This window comes from Pocillopora verrucosa, chromosome 4 (assembly GCF_036669915.1).
Source record: "Pocillopora verrucosa isolate sample1 chromosome 4, ASM3666991v2, whole genome shotgun sequence".
NCBI lineage: Eukaryota > Metazoa > Cnidaria > Anthozoa > Scleractinia > Pocilloporidae > Pocillopora > Pocillopora verrucosa.
Genome location: NC_089315.1, coordinates 4,335,550 through 4,353,153, shown reverse-complemented (window position 1 = coordinate 4,353,153; position 17,604 = coordinate 4,335,550). Strand labels below are relative to the sequence as shown.

Below are 17,604 nucleotides of genomic sequence, written 5' to 3'. Positions count from 1 at the left end.
AAACCCTGTGAACATTTCAGTTGTCGCCATTTCTTACTAATTGGCCTTTCTTTACTTTCTTTTGCTGAGGTGGTTTTGCTTATAACATGCGTAATACTTATTATCCCGAAATTGAGCAACGAGCAAATGATAGCGATTGTTTCCTTGAATGTAGTAGAAATTGGGAATTGTTTTTTTTTCCTGGGAATCATTGTAAAATCCCCATCATTCGTCGGTTTCTCAACAGTTCTTAAAGATCTGTGTCGTCTGCCAAATTTTTGGACCCTGCTTTTATCTTTTCTAATCTATTTTTTGACTGGTGTCTCAATAATTATACAAATTGCATATACGGTTGATGGATTAACCATTGTTCAGATGATTCTTGAAATCTTGGATTTCTTTTCTTTGATGATATTAGTTGTATTTTTAAATCACACCAAGCTTCGTCATACGATAAGAAGTCGTGCGTACATCTTGTTAAAGGGAACTTTGATTTTGTTTTGTTTTCGTTTTTTCCTCATGGTGGTCGGTAGCACAATTGATTTTATAAATACAGACGATAAGGCCAAGAAAATAACCATGCTTTTGTTGTTGCCTTTTGTAAAAAAAAATCACTGAACTCCTCTGAGAAAAAATTTTCTTTGATGAAAAGTGTATCATTGGTAAGATGAGGAGAAATAGAAACACAAGCAAAATTACCTTTGTCGTTTAAATCAATTGTAATTTGCTACTTCTCTGTCTTTACAGCTTTGTGTAAAGATAGGTTTGTCATCATTGAGCTTCCACTGGTAGTTAATTTTATACTGGACTTTAATTTTTGATTGAAATGCATTGGTTTTTACTTAGACTCTGTGATTAAGACAGCTCGCGCCACATTCCTAACCAATCAAGTGCAACTTTATTTGAAAACTTATCAGTAACAATGCCGCATGCAAGGTGCTCCGTATATTACAATGGAAAGTAAAGGTAACTGAGCCTCGACTCTAGATTAAACAGACACTACTACATAAGACTTAAATCTTTGCAAGAGCCTTTACAGTCTTGTATCATTTTTCTCTTTTATTTTTCTACTGTAACACAGTCATGGTTTCATTCAGACCCTGATTGTTTCACAAAATAATCATCATGGCATCTTAATTTACATTTTAGCTACTAAAGTTTTGATTTTCCTGCTTTTTATCATATTCCTACCTCGCTAGTTATTGTTATCAATTTAATCAGAAGTAGTTGATAAAGAATTAGTCCATGCTTAACGTGCGTATAGTGAGTTAAGGATGCACGCGGGAAGTTTGTTGAGCACGAAAAAAACGTGAGAAAGTGTGAATAAAGTGCTTCACTTTTTGTTGACTTTTTCGTTTATGTGATTTGTTTTTTCCTTCCTTGTTCTCCATGTCTTTCTGTATTTGGTGGAGGGAAGGGGGAGGGGGAGTACATTTTTCTACTCAGTCGACCTTGACTATAGAGTGGTCAGGCTAAAGTATGAGAAATAGTAACTTTTATTAGACCTCGAGATACCACAAAACCTCCTTTATTTAGACTCGTCAGTGTGATATAGGTTGGGCTATGGGGGTCAACTGTGTTCGTTGTCTAAGCAACGTGGTCTTTGACATGATAAGCATAAGTATGCTTTAATTTGTGGACCAAATGCAGACGGGAAAGTCATCGACGAAGGTTTCCATCCTTAACGAATTTTTTATATTGCCATTTTGCAAAAAGATGATTGAACTCCTTTGGGAAAAATTTTCTTCGATGAAAAGTATATCATTGCATGGTAAGATTAAGAGAAATGAAGGCTCAGATCAAATTACTTTCATCGTTAAATGGTGCCGGTTTTGTTCCCTTTTTTCGCCTTTATAGGTTTGTGTAAAGGTAGGTTTGTCATCATTGAGCTTCCACTGGTAGTGGAATGCATTACTTTTCACTAAGAATACAGTCCGCGATTGAGGCAGGTCGCGCCACCATCTTAGCCAATAAAGTAAAATTATGTGTATTTGAAATTTCATCAGCAGATCAGTGGCAATGCTGCTTGCAACGTCGCTCTGTTTTACAATGGAAAGTCAAGGTAACTGCACTTCGACTCTTAATTGAACAGGAAACATAATATACGATCTTTGAAAGGGCCTCTACAGTCGTATGTCATTGTTTTTTTTTGTTTCTCCACTGAAACACTGTCATGGTCTTATTCAAACCCTAACTGGTTCATAAAAATAATAATCATTTAAGTATGTTAATTAATATTCTAGCTACTTAAGCTTGGATTTTCCTGCTTTTTATTATATTCTACAAGGCTAGTTCCTGTTATCAGCTTAACCGAGAAGTAGTTAATTAAACTTCTTAATAGAGGACGGACTCAGCCAGGTTGTGTCAGAGAAGATAAATTATGTGGATAAACATGTTAATTTGGTCATAGTTTAGATTAGGCAATATTCGCTGCTCCCGGGGAGCAAAGACCATCTTTTTCCTTCTACACGAGTGTTAGTCATGTTTGATAATTTTTCTGCAATCGAAGAGAGTTTCGGAAAGAACTAGTTTTCTCGTAACTAAAGTAATTTACCCTGTATTGTCAAGAAAGCCTGAATATTCTTAAATTTTAGTTGATTTTAGGTTTATTGTTTTTATTCATTATTCTCAATGTGTTTCTGTATTCGGTTAGAGGGAGAGGGAGAGGGAGAGGGAGAGGGAGAGGGAGAGGGAGAGGGAGAGGGAAGGGGGAGAGGGAGAGGGAGAGGGAGGGGGGAGGAGGGGGGTAACATTAGATTACCTAATGCAGACGGGGAAAGTTGTGATTACATTTTCTACTTAGTCGACCTTTCCAGAGCAGTCAGCTCTAATTACAAGAGACTACAGTTTAATAAATACCGGCCGGTTATTGAATTAATCCATCTTTTCATCAAAGGCACGTGTGATTTTGCGATGCGGGTTTTTTTTTATTATTTATTTATTTTTTTTTTTTTTTTACGATATTTGATGGAACCAAATGCTTCTTTGAATAAGGGAATGGCTAACTGTAGAGTCTCTGCGGCTCAGTGGTACAGTTTCGGTGCGCGGAATCCGCAGGTCTGATGTTCGATTCTTTAACGCACGTCAAATGACGAGAAAACTTGTATGCGGGAGTGTTTTACATGATCAAGAGCTTTGCTTGACGAGTGTTTTCGCGTGTCATTACTTGGAGCTTTTAGCTTCAATATTTGTAGATATTGTTCTTGTGAGTCTCTCCATCGTTTAAAATGGTTTCAATCTTAGATATATACAACTGTGGTAGAGTTATCCTCTTCGATCAGAGTGGTTAGACTAAAGTATGAAAACTGCCAACTTTTAGTAGACATCGTGGTGCTACAATACTTTTACCTTTATTCTGTGAATATTTTGATTTGTCCATACGATATAAGCCGGACTATGGGCGTTAAGCTGTGCAGTTACAGAAATCATAGTATCCGAAGTGAAAGATGCTTTTCAAAGACATCTTCTTCCCAAGCTTCTCCACTCCCCCAAGAAAAAAACGTTTCCCCTTTATCTATTGCTACCGGGTTTAAATGTCTAAAGCTATAGTTTTTAGCTGAGTTATTAGCTAAATGATATGAGAGTTTGATTTTTAGAAAATAAACAGGACAGATAGTTATCGAGCATCATGCAGTCAAACCAAGATGACAGCTCAAACAAATTGACAGCAGACGACCATCGAAACATCAGCATCCCAGATGAAAATACTCCGCTGACTCAAAGCGGCAGAAAATTGAGTTCACCATTCAAATACTGCCGATGTTTCTCCCCTCAGTGTTTCGGTTTAATTGGCTACTTTCTCTTGCTCCTAGCAGAAGTTGTTACATTTATTTAAGTATAACTTACTTTTAGCTCATGGTGATTCCGCTGTTTATTTGAAAAATGAAATGTGCAAACGACTCAACTCATGGTGGGCAAGCGTCAAACGAAACATCTTCGGACTTCCACTTGGCTTTTCCGGTGACGCTGATCAACGAAAGCTCAATCCCTCGCGAAAGAGAAATGTATCATGCATTTGATATCGCCTTTAAATCTGTAGAAACATTAAACTGCTGTATTTTTATATCAGTCATTGTGGGAACACAACGGTTTGGCAATTTCTCCAGGGTTCTGAAGAGGCTGATTTATATCGCAAAGGTTTGGACTCCGATACTTTTTCTTATGCTTAATTTGTCATCTGACGTAATCAGTGTAACTTTGGAAGTATTCAAAGATGAGTGTAATGGTAAGCATGGTAATTTTACTAAATTATGCACTACTGGAATTGTGATTTGAAATGCTGAATGTTTGTACGATGATGATAGTAGTTCTAGTTCGAAATCACACCACACTTCGTAAATCATTCCAAAGTCGCTCGTTTGTAATGTTCAAGGGAGCTTTAATTGTGTTTTGTTTTTGTTTTGCTGTTTCTATTCTTTACTCATTAACTGGGATCGCTTATTTCTTACGTTTTAAAGATGATGACTTTATAAACAACACGCCCCTGCTCGGTGTTTTAGTATTGCCTTTTTACCAAAGAGCAATAGAACTGCTTTGGAAAAAAATATTCCATGATGAAAAGTTCATCATTGGTGAGGTTCAGAGCAGTGATGGCGAAGACGGAAATATCCCCATCGTGTAATTTAGCATAATCAGGAAGTGATTTTAATTAGATGATGGCTAAGGTTTTCGAAATGCTCTAAAATGTCGACTAAACTTTGTTTTTTCAATTTTCACGGGAGTAAGTTACATTGATACAATTTGGTGGAGGAAAACTCTCAGAAAGCTGTTACATAACGCAAATGTTTTCTTGATTGCCCTTTCCATTCCTTAATATCCCCCTTCTATCAGTATCATTTTTCCAAATAAGGTCAGATTGCACTCATTGTTGATTTCATACATCCCACAAGACCCGATAGAATGTGGCCTCTTCAGGAAGGTCCCTTAGACAAATGATGAAGACAATATTTATCATAGAGAAAGATTTTGGAAAACAGTAGAACAAAACGAGCAAAGGACCGAAGATCTCAAGTTGAAGATTAGTTTTTGTCTAGTTTTTTTTTTTTTTTAATCTTGAATACATATTTCATCGTAACTGATATATTGCTGTTTACGAATAAAAGTTGTCCTATTTCAGGTGTTTTATTGAGCGAAAAGCACCCTAAAACGTATCAGCTAGGTCTCTTTTCTTACCCGTAAAAGGTACGACAAGCATCCTTACCCATTTCCGATCGCCTTCTCCCCCCCGGTCAGCACCTAAAAACAAAGATTTGCCCCCCAGTGGAAAAAAAAAGTGATTTGCCCCAGTCGCCCCCCACCTCAAAAATCTAATGTTCTGTCTCTTAGATACCTTTTACATGATTCCAAAATGAGTTTCGTTCCGGAACGAAATGAATTTCATACCGCGTTTACATGTTTGATAATTTAGCCTGTAAAAACAAGTATTTGTGTCCTTTTCTGTCTTTTTCTATGCTTCCCTCGCTCCCAAAGAGGATTCATACAGATATAAGAGTCGTACCGCGTTTATATTATACAGGTACAAGAATGAATGTTTCTTTCTGGAATGAAAACCCCAATAAACTCATTCAGAAATGACTCGTTTCGAATAAACCTTACTCTGGCATCATGTGGCAACCAGTATGAACTCGTTCTTGAACAAAAGTCATTCCGATATCATGTAAAAGGCCCCTAAAAGTTTTTATTCCAAGAGCATCACGCTTTGCTCTCCTGTCTAAATACTATAAATTTCAAGAGCATTGAAGCAACAACCCACTTTTAACTGCTTCGCTGCCACTGAAACAACGATTAGTGACCACAAAAGGCAGATATTCTAATATTTTCAATTCATCATAAACAAAAATCTCTATACAGGGTAAATATTCATTTGTGTCAGTATAAATTATTGCGTGACTAGCTTCTGATGTAAAAGGGGGAGGGGAAAATCCAACGCAAAACCTGAGCTCCTGTTATTAAATCATAAATAAACGAGGTAAGAGTGTTATGTTAGATTTTCTTACAAATTGTAGTGATTTATGCCAATAAACGGTGGCGACAAGTAGGCACACCATACATATTTCATAGTCGCTTGCAAGTAAATTTTGCCGGACTTTGAGTTCGTCTCAAGATAAAACAACACAAATACACAAGGAAATTTTGACTCTTTTGTCTTTTAAAAAGCTCGAAGCTCAATAGATTTTGTCATATCGGTCATTGCTAAATCTGTCTTTGTTTTGATGTTACTTTTCGACATAGGCAAAGTATGTCGGACAAAAATATTTACCAAAAAATAAATATTTCTTTGCCAACTCCAGTAATGACAGGGGATTAGGTTTAGATGATAAAACAAAGGATTATGTTGACAGAAATACCGGAGGTCAAGTATATTTGTTACATGAGGTCACACAACTCGGGTAATATCCACGGTGAAAATTTGCATATTTGAGAGGTCGAACGAAAAAAATCATTTCTCGAAATCTAAAATATATTTTCACAAAACAAGGACAGCACAAATATTAGGACATATTGGGCTACAAAATATGAAAGTAGGGGTAAATCGAATTTTGGGCGACTTGCCACAATATTTCAAATTTGTGCGAGGGATGCTGATATCCTCTCTTAAATTGCAGCCTTTTTGTGGTTGGATGCTCAAACGCAGTGTCAAACAGCGAGAATTTCTTCTTCAGTTCGCCGCAGTAACAGTCAAAAACAGAATCAGAGTTGCTACGAAATCAAAAGTGAAGCCTGTTTAGCGAAAAGCAGATTTATATCGGTTCAAGCTGAATAGTCAAAGTTCAAGAATTTCTCTTTTTTACCTATCGCGGTCAAAGCAAAAAAATCGAAATTGCACATTCAAGAGAGACTTCACCTTTTCTACCTGTTCTTTGCTCCGGCTATCATCTATCCAACTTTCTGGTAAAATGAGAAGTTTACCAGCCACTGTCCAGCTTAAATTTCCTAAAAACAAAGAGGCAAGGGTTACCATCCGTTATATGAAGTCTATGATGTAATGAACTATATTTGAGCAAACGTTTTCGGAGGAAGTCCCGGATTGGATTTAGTTTCGCTTTGATTTCCAGAACAGCTCAGCAAGAGCAAAGGCGACCTCATTAATGGTTCTCTTCGCATCTTAGAATATCATTGAATTTTCTGCGGATGAAGGCTTTTATTTGAACAAGTACCAAGAGGTAAAGTGCAGCGATAGAAAATATTCAGATTACTTATGCCTCAATAGAGCTGAAGTTCATTCAAACTGCAACCCAGACAACCAAAGCGGAAGGAATGATATATCCGATTGCTACAGTTCTATTTCAGCTATTTCGCTCTTACCATAGTCGCATGAATAAGTGTAGTTTGTTGGATAATCATCACGGAATACTCATTTTGTTTCATTTTCATGACGTGACTCAGCGGCTTTATGATCAGTGCGGCGATAGAAAATATTCAGATTACTTATGCCTCAATAGAACTGAAAGTCAATCAAACTGCAACCCAGACAACCAAAGCGGAAGAAATGATATATCCGATTGGTACAGTTTTATTTCAGCTATTTCGCTCATATTATAGTCGCATGAATAAGTGTAGTTTATGGGATAATCAATATGAAATACTCATTTTGTTTCATTTTCATGACGTTAAAATCAAGAACTGAAACGAAGCGGAGTGAATTTTCGTGACATGAGCACAACGGCAAAATAAACCGCTTAGTTTCTCCAGGCCAACAGACAATAAGTAAGATGAAGCTTCGAAGAGGAATTCAGTCGTGTTGAAAACCTCTAATGTACCGTAATATTCTCTCAGAACGAAAACCTCGGTGTATTTGGACGGTAGAAGCGTGTCTCGAAGCTAAGATTGTTGTGAAGTTGAGCTAATAAAGGGATAAACAAAATGTAAAATCGTCAAATTAATAGCCTAATTGTGAACTTAGTACTACCTTTTCAGTTAATTATTTCTTGATTTCTTTGTTCTTTTTATCGTCTTCTAGAAACTTTCCGGACATATTGACCAAGCTGATTTGGGTTTATTCTCACTGCACAGCAATTAGATTTGGGTAAGTGCCAAGGGATATTTCTGTGACATATTGACATGTTTTGGCGCATCTCAGTTAATTACGATTCGAGTATTGTCTCTGGCATGGTCTACTGGGCAGCGTTTGAGATTAATGTGACCGTTTCAGTCAGGATTGTCAGTATTTTTCATTTTCGAAGGAGTTTCTGACGAATTGACTTTATCCACCCTGATCTAGATTCCCCAAGAACTATGAATGAGACGGAGGAGATGGCCTCGATGATATCAACTGAGATGGAACCAAACCGTCAACGAAAGTGCACTTGCTGCAAGCCCTCCCTCGGCCGGATGCTTTTCATGATTATGTATCTTTTACTTTTGCTAGCTGAATTAGTGGCTACTTTCACTTTCATTTATTATTTTGGAAAATCAATATCGCCCGTTTTCACTTCGGAGAGTTACTTAAATGTATCATCTAGCACCAAAAATGCCTCTCACGTATTTCCAATACAGCTTGTGCGCTACTTCGGCATGACAGAAACTTACTCCAGATTGATTATGGCCTTAAATTGTTTGGACACAGTGAACTGTTGGATCTCTCTTGGAGCAGTTTTCATATCTCCGCATTTCACCGGCTTCTGCCCTCTGATGAAAAATCTTATTCGTTTGCCGAAATTTTGGACCTTACTATTTGTATTTGTGCTCTATGTCATAGGGAATGTTATTGAGAGCACAAGTTCCTCAATCGTCGCATCCGTATACAAATTTAGAGCTATGGTAGCGGTTTGCTTTACGTTCTCCCTGAATGCGTTCTTTGTAACAATGATTCTTGGAGTTCTGAACGAAATGAAAATCTGCCATATGGCACCGGGGCAAGTGCACTTAATATTTAAGGGGGCACTGATTATCTTGTGCTTTCGATTGCTTGTATATTTGATTAATACAATACTTAATTTAGCTGTAATCTTATATTTAATCGCTGGAGTGAAGGATAGCTATTGGCGGAAGGGAGGTACGTTTACAACCTGTGTAAGTAGTTTTCTTCTCTTGCCTTTTTACAAAAAAGGAACTGAACTTGTATGGACAAAAATATTTCATGATGACAAGTACATTATAGGGAAGATTAGAGGCCCTGAAAGACAAGACAGTGATCTAAATAGTACCACCCAGGCTGTTTAAAAATCATCGATAACTTTCTCTTTAGTCAGTATAAGTAACTGTTTCTGTAGTTCTATACATTGTTGTAATCATACGGTCATAACATTTGATTATTAAAAAATCATGTTTTGCTAAGATAAAAAATGAAGCAAACTTTTCTCCATGCAAAATTAAAATTACACGCGAAAGAAGAAACCTCTAAAATGTACCTCGCTGACAACGTATTTCAGTCGGTTGTACCCAACTAGTATCTGAGAGTAGGGTTTCGAATCCCTTCGAAGCCTGAGTTTTTTTCGGGCTTAGCTTATTTTCACGTTTGCTTTCATGACAGCTAACCAGCGAGGATCATTGCTCTAACTGGTTTTTATTCGCAGGTCAAATGAACAGTATTTTGTATGCAAGTCAAAGAAAACAATGCAAGGTTATGTAAGCATAGCAACATCAAAGTATAGTCTGTACCCCACTCCACCAGGTATCATCCCATTTTCTGCTGCTTGAAACGGCGGAGATGATTTGTAATAGCTTTGATTGAGGTACTGTCGAATGAATGGGAAGAAGCAAAAGAGACTCTCAATAAAAGCTGGTAATAAACATTTGTCAGCATTACGTGACACTGAAAGGTCATTGATACGCTCGTTTCAATGTATTAAAATTCTAAGATGGCTCCAAGGCTGGAGGAGGGGAGGGGAGGGGAGGGGGAAACAAAAGGAATATATCATTCATCCCTCAACCTCGATGTGATTTCTTTTCTTTTATTCCCCCAAGCCTCGGAGCCAAGTTTTAATTTTAATATTTTTAAATTGGTTTACTGAACACTCATGCGCATACTTATATTTTCTTCGCTGCGAGAATCATTTTCCTCTCGTGGAAAACTCGGTCAGCGACAACAATAGAGACAACTGCCTAAATTCTTTCAAAAGGAGAACGAACTATAAAAAAGGCAATACTCGTCCTTATATATTTGATGTCGACGTAAGGTTCGTTATTCGAAAGAAGACCTTTTCGAGGAAGTCGAGGATATATTGGAGGATTTGTCTTTGAATAACGATTTGCGGTGATAAATGGTAAGTACTTTTTCTCCTGGGCGCTTAGTAAAGTTTAATACTTCCGCCGTCGAGGGCTTTCTTTGCACACACCGCAACGGCTTACTAAATATAACGATGGAAATTTTTCAAAGATTCTTTAGTACGCTTCAATTAAGCCACCTTAAAAAACCTAAGTAGATGGAGTGTTGATCTCCAAATTTTGGTAAAATTTTGAGATCTGTTCATGTGAGACGGCAGTTATACCTAGTTATCGAAATGTCGTCGGTCGCAAAAGCCGAAATCCTGATGGCCAGGCTGAAAAATGTTCGCATTTTAAAAAAGCCTTGAACATGGAAGAGAACCTCAGAAACGACAAAACGCAAGCTCGAAACTGAAATTCCTTGTGCTCGAAAATTCCTATTAAGTCATAGACTTTTTTTCAACTTAATATATCCCAGAATGCAAATATTAATGCCAATATTTAAATAATCGTCTTTCAATTTCACGTAAGAATTAACCTTCCACCGAGTTTCACGATAACTGAATGAAAAGTTGAGATAGCAAATGGTCACCGTTTGGATGAATCTTTACATCGCATATTGAAAAATGTTTTTGAAGAAGGGAAAAACTCTCAAAACTATTCAGCAAAAGTTAATAGGTAGAAGAGAACAAGAGGATCAAGTTAGCTCAATTTATCAATTAATCAAGTTAGCTTTTTGGTCCGGGTTCGAGCTCAGGCCGGGGTCATTGTGTTGTGTTCTTAGGCAAGACACTTTACACTCACAGTGCTTCTCTTCACCCAGGTGTACAAATGGGTACCAGCAAATATGCTTGGGGTAACCCTGCGATGGAATAGCATCCCATCCAGGGGGGAGTAGCAATACTCCTAGCTGCGAGACAGGCCTGGTTAAGGGGTACGAATATTGCAATGTATTGAAATCTGTCATGGTCTACTGGGTAGCGTTTGAGATTAATGTGACCGTTTCAGTAAGGATTGTTTGTAGTTTTCATTTTCGAAGGAGTTTCTGATGAATCGACTTTATCCATCCAGACCTAGATTCCCCAAGAACAATGAATGAGGATATTATGATTATTTGTTTCTTCAATAATTTATTATACCTCTTTATGCAAGGGTTAACAGAAATGAATGGGACTGATTAGCAAGGGCAGCAGTCCCACCCCCTTTTTTCTGTACTTGCATTTCAGAAGGGATATGAGGTGCTGATTAGCAAAGGGCAGCAGTACCTCATCTCCCTACATTGTATGTAATTTTCGTTTGTTTTCTTGTCTTTAAATAGCACCTTGAACTGATTTGCAAGGGCAGCAGTTCACATTCTCTAGTCTTTTATAACTATATGTGTTGCCATGTAATTCGTGGGCTGCATTTCCCTTGGGTGGGGCGGCAGCATGACCGGCGTCATGCTGCTTTGGCGTTGTTTTTCAGCCCTCACCTTTACTGGGCAAGCTATTTTTCCCAGATTCAAATATTTTGGGTAATAATTGATTCAGTTTTGATTACTGATTAAACCGGCTTTGGGCCTTTGCCCTCAGCCATTTTCACTCCAGATCAATGTGTTTGTGTGATTTTTATGTGCCCAGTAAACGAACCCGGGAGATGCAGCCCAGTAATACATGAAAATAGCTGGAAAGAAGAACACTCCAACACTGCAGACTTGTAGCTCTTTAATATAGCTTTCCATATTCGACACAAAGGTTTCATTTCCTTACCTTTCAAATGTTTTTGTCTCATCCTAAGCTCAGTTACCGATGTTGAATCCCAAACTGAAGACGTCGTTACATGGTAATTTCATCAGTGGATTTTTTCAAATGATTCCGTTGACGCGTTTTAAGAACGAAAGACTTTCATAAGGCTATCATAAGGCTATCATAAGGCTATCATAAGGCTATCATAAGGCTATCATAAGGCTATCATAAGGCTATCATAAGGCTATCATAAGGCTATCATAAGGCTATCATAAGGCTATCGTTATGGATCCTTGGGTTTCTTTAGCTTGACTTCAAAGTTATATATTTTAAATATTGTACAGGAATCGCTTCACAGAAGACGTGTCAATAGTTGAAAGGACATTTTTCATTCAAGGACTGCGTAAGTGGTGTTTTTCCTCCAATTATGTTTTATAGTGGTAATGTTTTCTCCAAGTTTGTAGTATCCTAACATTTTCATCAGTTCATAGATCTTCTGTGCACTTTTGAGTTACAAACAGCTTTGTACGCAGCGTTTGAGAATCGACTCCATCTGTACTAATATTCTTTAATCAATCTACTTCTCATATGAGCCGTGACGTCTCCGCACAAGGCTTTCTTGCCTGCCCTTTTCCAAACTACATGCAGATGCTGCATCATGAAAATATCCCTGAGAGATAAAATGGACGCCCACCTATCATTCTGGTGACCATGAAAGCGCATGACCAATTTTCTGTCGTGTTTACATGGAACGTCGTGTTTCAGAACTCAGATCAGTTCCTTTACCTCACTTCAGCTCCCTCCTATGATTGTGGTTTTGTCTTAGGACAAAGATATATAATGACAATATATATATATATATATATATATATATATATATATAGGATTGGGCATTTTGCAGACAAGTTAAGGCCAGAACCCATGCACTGTGAGATCAATGCCTGGCAGCATTATATTGATCTCCTATACTTAGAGGCAGTAAGAATAAAAAAGTTTGATCCTTTTGTTTCTGCCCTGGAATAGGGAATAGAGATGGAGATGTTGAGGAGGGACAACCCCAAAAGACTCTTTTGAGGGTTTCTAATATAGACAGTGTTGGGGAGCGTGCTAGAAAGCAGGAAATGTTGCAGAAATCAGAGGAGGACCTAAAACAATGCCTGCAAAAGACAGGTTTTCCTCATGTAAGGCATGCATCAGGTAGGGGGGGGGGGGGGGTGGACTGGAATACTTGGCTTCAAGAGTAAAAGAACATTTTAGTGATGAAACTAACAGGTATAACAAGTTACCAGATAGGCTTATTGGCAATCAAGCTATTGCATTGGCTCGATATTACTATCGTTTAGTTGGCACTTTAGAAAGTGAATATGAAACAGAGGCACAAACAATACAACGACTGGCTCTTAGCAAGATAGGTGAGTATCTGAGGAATGCTGGGGGCTTTTTAATAGAGTAGAGACCAATTCTGCTCAGGTTGCAGAACTGAAAGAAATGTAAACGTTTGAACGTGTCCGTTTAGTAGCATGTCGTAATGATGTGGGATATTTATCAAATGCAGCCTTTAAGTGCTACTGTGGTTCTTTCTTTATTCACTCCGAGCTTTCGCCGTTCTACGGCGAAAGCTCGGAGTACTTTTGCCGTTCTACGGCCGTAGAACGGCAAAAGCTCGGAGTGAATAAAGAAAGAACCACAGTAGCACTTAAAGGCTGCATTTGATGAAAGAAATGTGTAGTATGTATTTTAACCTGATGTCTTTGTTTTTTTCATCCAGCGTTAATGTCACAACGTGGACAATTGGATATGCCATTCCCTATCATGCAAATTTGCTGTTTACAAGGTATAGGTTGGGCTATGGCATTGTCTCTTTGCAGGCTAAAGAGGCCAAACATTCTGGAGTGAAGGAAGATTTGACCTTAACTAAGCGGTCAAATGTAAGTACTGCCACTGGTAAATGGTGGCAAGTAATGTGAAGTAATTATGTTCGCTCATTTTACCTCCCAGAACATCAACCAATGCCCTCTTCTTATACCTCACACTACCAATCACGTTCTCCACCACACTGTTACCAATCAAATGTTTGTAATTGTGGTAGAAATAAAGAAAACGATTTGCTCAGTTGTCAAGTTTGTTTGTCTGGTATTGACCTTGTGACTTGTGCAAGCAGCAGAGGTCTGACAGAATCAGTGTTGTGTGCACTAAAACCTGTTGTCTGTAAACAGTGCAATACTTGCTTTGCTGATAACCTATCATTGTCGTCTCATTTAAAGTTCTGCAATGCCACTGAGGTAAGAAGTGTAGCTATCAAGCCAACTTTGATGACAGTACCTAGTTTAAAGGAAGCTTTACGTAGTAGAGGATTAAGCACTGCAGGTACTAAGGAAATTCTAGTTAAGCGCCTTGAAGGTGCATTGACTGGGGAGGGGTTGTTGAATTATTTTTTAATCAACAGTTTAAATCTCCCAAAATATTTGATTTGAAAGTTATTTTTCTTGGTCAAGTTGGTGCACAATAAGGCATACTTGTTATGAGAATGATAACTAGGCTCTCAACAAATTCTGTGTACCAGTAATGTGAGTAATATACCTACTTCATAAGAAAAATATATTTAAATTGGTGCAAAATTTTTTAAAATAAGCTATGTTTGTCAGAGGTTAAACCTGTCCAAATGCAAAAGTACTGTTGTCACTGATATCACTTGGTATGCACTGATATATTACATATAAAACTTTATAAACCCATTAATTTTTTTTACTGACTTGCATTTTAGAGGCTGGGTTTCTGCTCTAATGAATTTATGGAATTTTGTACTTAAGTGGTTTGACCACTTAAGAACAAGTCTCTGTAAGAATCAAACATCTTGGCAAATGAAAATTTTCAACCCCCCTTCAAATTTTGCATGCAGTTAGGCACTCAGGGGGGATGCACAAAAATGCTCTTTTTAAAGGGCGCAGCACTCATGTTACCATGGTAACAACGGCTGCTTGTTCGAGGCCTGGGGCCTCATTTTCATACAAAAACGTCTCAAAAAAAAGAGTGAAATGTTTATTTCTCTATCTCAACCTAAATACAACATAACAAATTGGCACTTCTACCATACATAGTAACATCATTCATCTTGACATTGACACAGTCAATTTTCCCTGGGAGTGAAGTTGAACACACTAACAGATGATTCATTTCGGTACAGTTCCGGTCATCTTTGTTGTCGGGTAAAACAGGGAAAACGTTTATCTGAATTTCTCCAAAAGTACACCGATTCTGGAACTGAGACTAACCACATAGCTGGCTATAATATTCTAGTTTTTAAAAATGTTTAAACCTCTGCGGGCCTGCCTCTACTTTCCATAGGAGCAATTCGCAAACGAAGCTCAAAAGTCAGATATTGCATAATTTGGCTATGTTTACATCGAATGTTCTCGACAACAAATGTTTCAGAAAAATGAAACATGTAAAGCTTTGAAAGAATGTCATCTTATGAGCAATATCACGAAGAGAAATCTCGCCTCTGGTTGTCATCTTTTTAAAAAAAAAAAATGATCAACCTTCATGGAGGACTACTCGACGTAACTACAAACATATACCTCAAATCGTGTGCATATCATCCAGATTCCGAGTGCTGCTCCTTCTTTCATGGGAATTTGAGCGATCTGGAGTCCTCTGAGGATACACTGCTATACTTGTATGTCATTTGAAACATGTTAAGTCGGCTGATCTACATGAAACTATCCTCACACCGGTCATTTGTCATAAACATGTACGTTATCACGTTGGCGTGACACTGTATTTCTCCGCGAAATCTATATCGGTCGCTCCAAAAACTGATATTTGTATATATGTCAGCAGATTTCCTCGCACTCTGAACTAAAAACAACCGAAAAAAAAAGGGGAAAACCACGATTGAACGCTCGTAAACACTGAGAATCTGAGAGTATCAATCGTAACCTGTCAGCGGCAGTACTAGATCTGGATGATATGCACACGATTTTTTTTGAAAAGATGACAATCAGAGGCGAGATTTCTCTTCGGGATATTGCTCATGAGATGACATTCTTTCAAAGCTTTACATGTTTCATTTTTCTGAAACATTTGTTGTCGAGAACATTCGATGTAAACATAGCCAAATTATGCAGTAAGATAGAATTCCGTGAGCTATATTATTGCAGTCGTTACGCGCTAGACAAAATCTGTGAAATTTACACTTTCGATCACAGTCCACGGGTGTCTACAAAACGAAGACCGAAGACCGAAGACCGAAGACCGAAGACCGAAGACCGAAGACCGAAGACCGAAGACCGAAGACCGAAGACCGAAGACCGAAGACCGAAGACCGAAGACCGAAGACCGAAGACCGAAGACCGAAGACCGAAGACCCTAATTTTTTTGCCCGAATAAGGCACGGACAGTTCAAAAACCAAGCCAAAGCGTTCCTCAGCGCAAACAGATGTGAAAATAACGGGGATCTTCGTTTTGTAGAAAAGACCCCCTGAATCTACAAAACGAAGACCCTCACTAAAACGGTTTGTCAGACGCCAATTGACGCGAAATCAATGGGGTCTTCGTTTTGTAGAAAAAGCCCCGTGAATCTATAAAACGAAGATCCTTGCTAAAACGCTTTGTCAGACCCCGGGGAAGGGGGGGGGGACTCCTATACATTGCCTATAGGGGTATGTGCTGCCCGACGGGGTCATGATTTCGGAGCTCCTGATTTAGAACGAGCTATCCAATTTTATGACGGAGCTTCGGTTTCCGATCCTGTCGCCCACTGACATAAACCATATGCGAAACCTGTCACTGAGTCAGCTATGGTGCAAGCTTTTATTTCCGAATTCCTCGAAAATGAAGCTATCGCCGATGTAAAACGGTTTTCCTTGATTTATTTGAGATCGTGCATGGCTTGAGAAAGCTTCAGATCGGCTCACGCGCTTGCACTTAAAGTTTATTTTCAAACGTAGTTTTACTTCATTATGTAAACAATATTAATTAAATTTTAGAGTTCACGATTACATTGATATGCTTTTGATACAATTGTTGGTCCGAAAAGACATAGTACAGTAATTTACGCTTCCTTGAGATACGATTTTCCGCACGGAATGATCTCTGCAAAAAGCTTTATGTTAGAAGTATAGTATTATGATCAATTTCTTTAGGTACCTATTGTTAAGTCAAGGTAGATATAAGAGTTTAGAAACTGTGCTTATCTTGCCTGGAATCTCTTAAATAGAAGCAGTGATGCCGAGGTTTCTGCATGCTGTGCCTCAATTTTAACGCTTTCAAACAAGGATTCTTAAAACTGACAGGTTATAACTGAATATAAAAAGACACTATAAAAATTGCACATATTATGTAAAGGAAGTTTTGTTCTGTGCATTCTTGCGTGACTTAATACTGATCCTAATATAATTGGCTGAATAGGCCTTATACATTAGGTTATGTGCTCATATTTCGCAAAGCTTTGCTTTGGTGCATCACTCTCAACCCGCTGGCAAAATGTGCACTTTGAAAGCGAGCTATTAAGACGAGATATTTCGAAGGAAACATGAGTACCATTTTTCCCCTGTAATTGCTGTTAGAATAATAACCCTGTAAATTAGGATCGCAGCCATTTTTCCTAGTATGAATTAGTTCCTCGTATATTCTAGCTTATGTCACTAGTAGGGAGAACACGCATGCCTGTATACATACTTTATACATACTTATACATCACTGCAAATGTGATACAGAGGATTTCAATTTCACTGTAGTTTGATAATTAGCACAT

The 17,604-nt window shown here is 38.1% G+C and overlaps 2 protein-coding genes and 1 pseudogene across 2 annotated transcripts in view; 2 read left to right on the top strand and 1 right to left on the bottom strand.

The window, feature by feature from the left end:
* LOC131769194 (macrophage mannose receptor 1-like) overlaps positions 1-17,604 on the bottom strand; it is a 131,966-nt gene that overhangs the window by 51,770 nt on the left and 62,592 nt on the right. The window lies entirely within an intron of this gene.
* LOC136280181 (uncharacterized) lies at positions 7,018-9,206 on the top strand. Its single transcript, XM_066164933.1, has 3 exons — positions 7,018-7,142; positions 7,940-8,005; positions 8,201-9,206. Exon 3 carries the CDS (start codon positions 8,215-8,217, stop codon positions 9,139-9,141), a length of 927 nt encoding a protein of 308 aa, XP_066021030.1. The 5' UTR covers positions 7,018-7,142; positions 7,940-8,005; positions 8,201-8,214; the 3' UTR covers positions 9,142-9,206.
* LOC131775902 (uncharacterized) lies at positions 12,277-14,588 on the top strand (annotated as a pseudogene).

Excerpts from the sequence above, each read along its gene's own strand:
- LOC136280181 (XM_066164933.1), top strand. The coding sequence starts at position 8,215 with ATGAATGAGACGGAGGAGATGGCCTCGATGATATCAACTGAGATGGAA.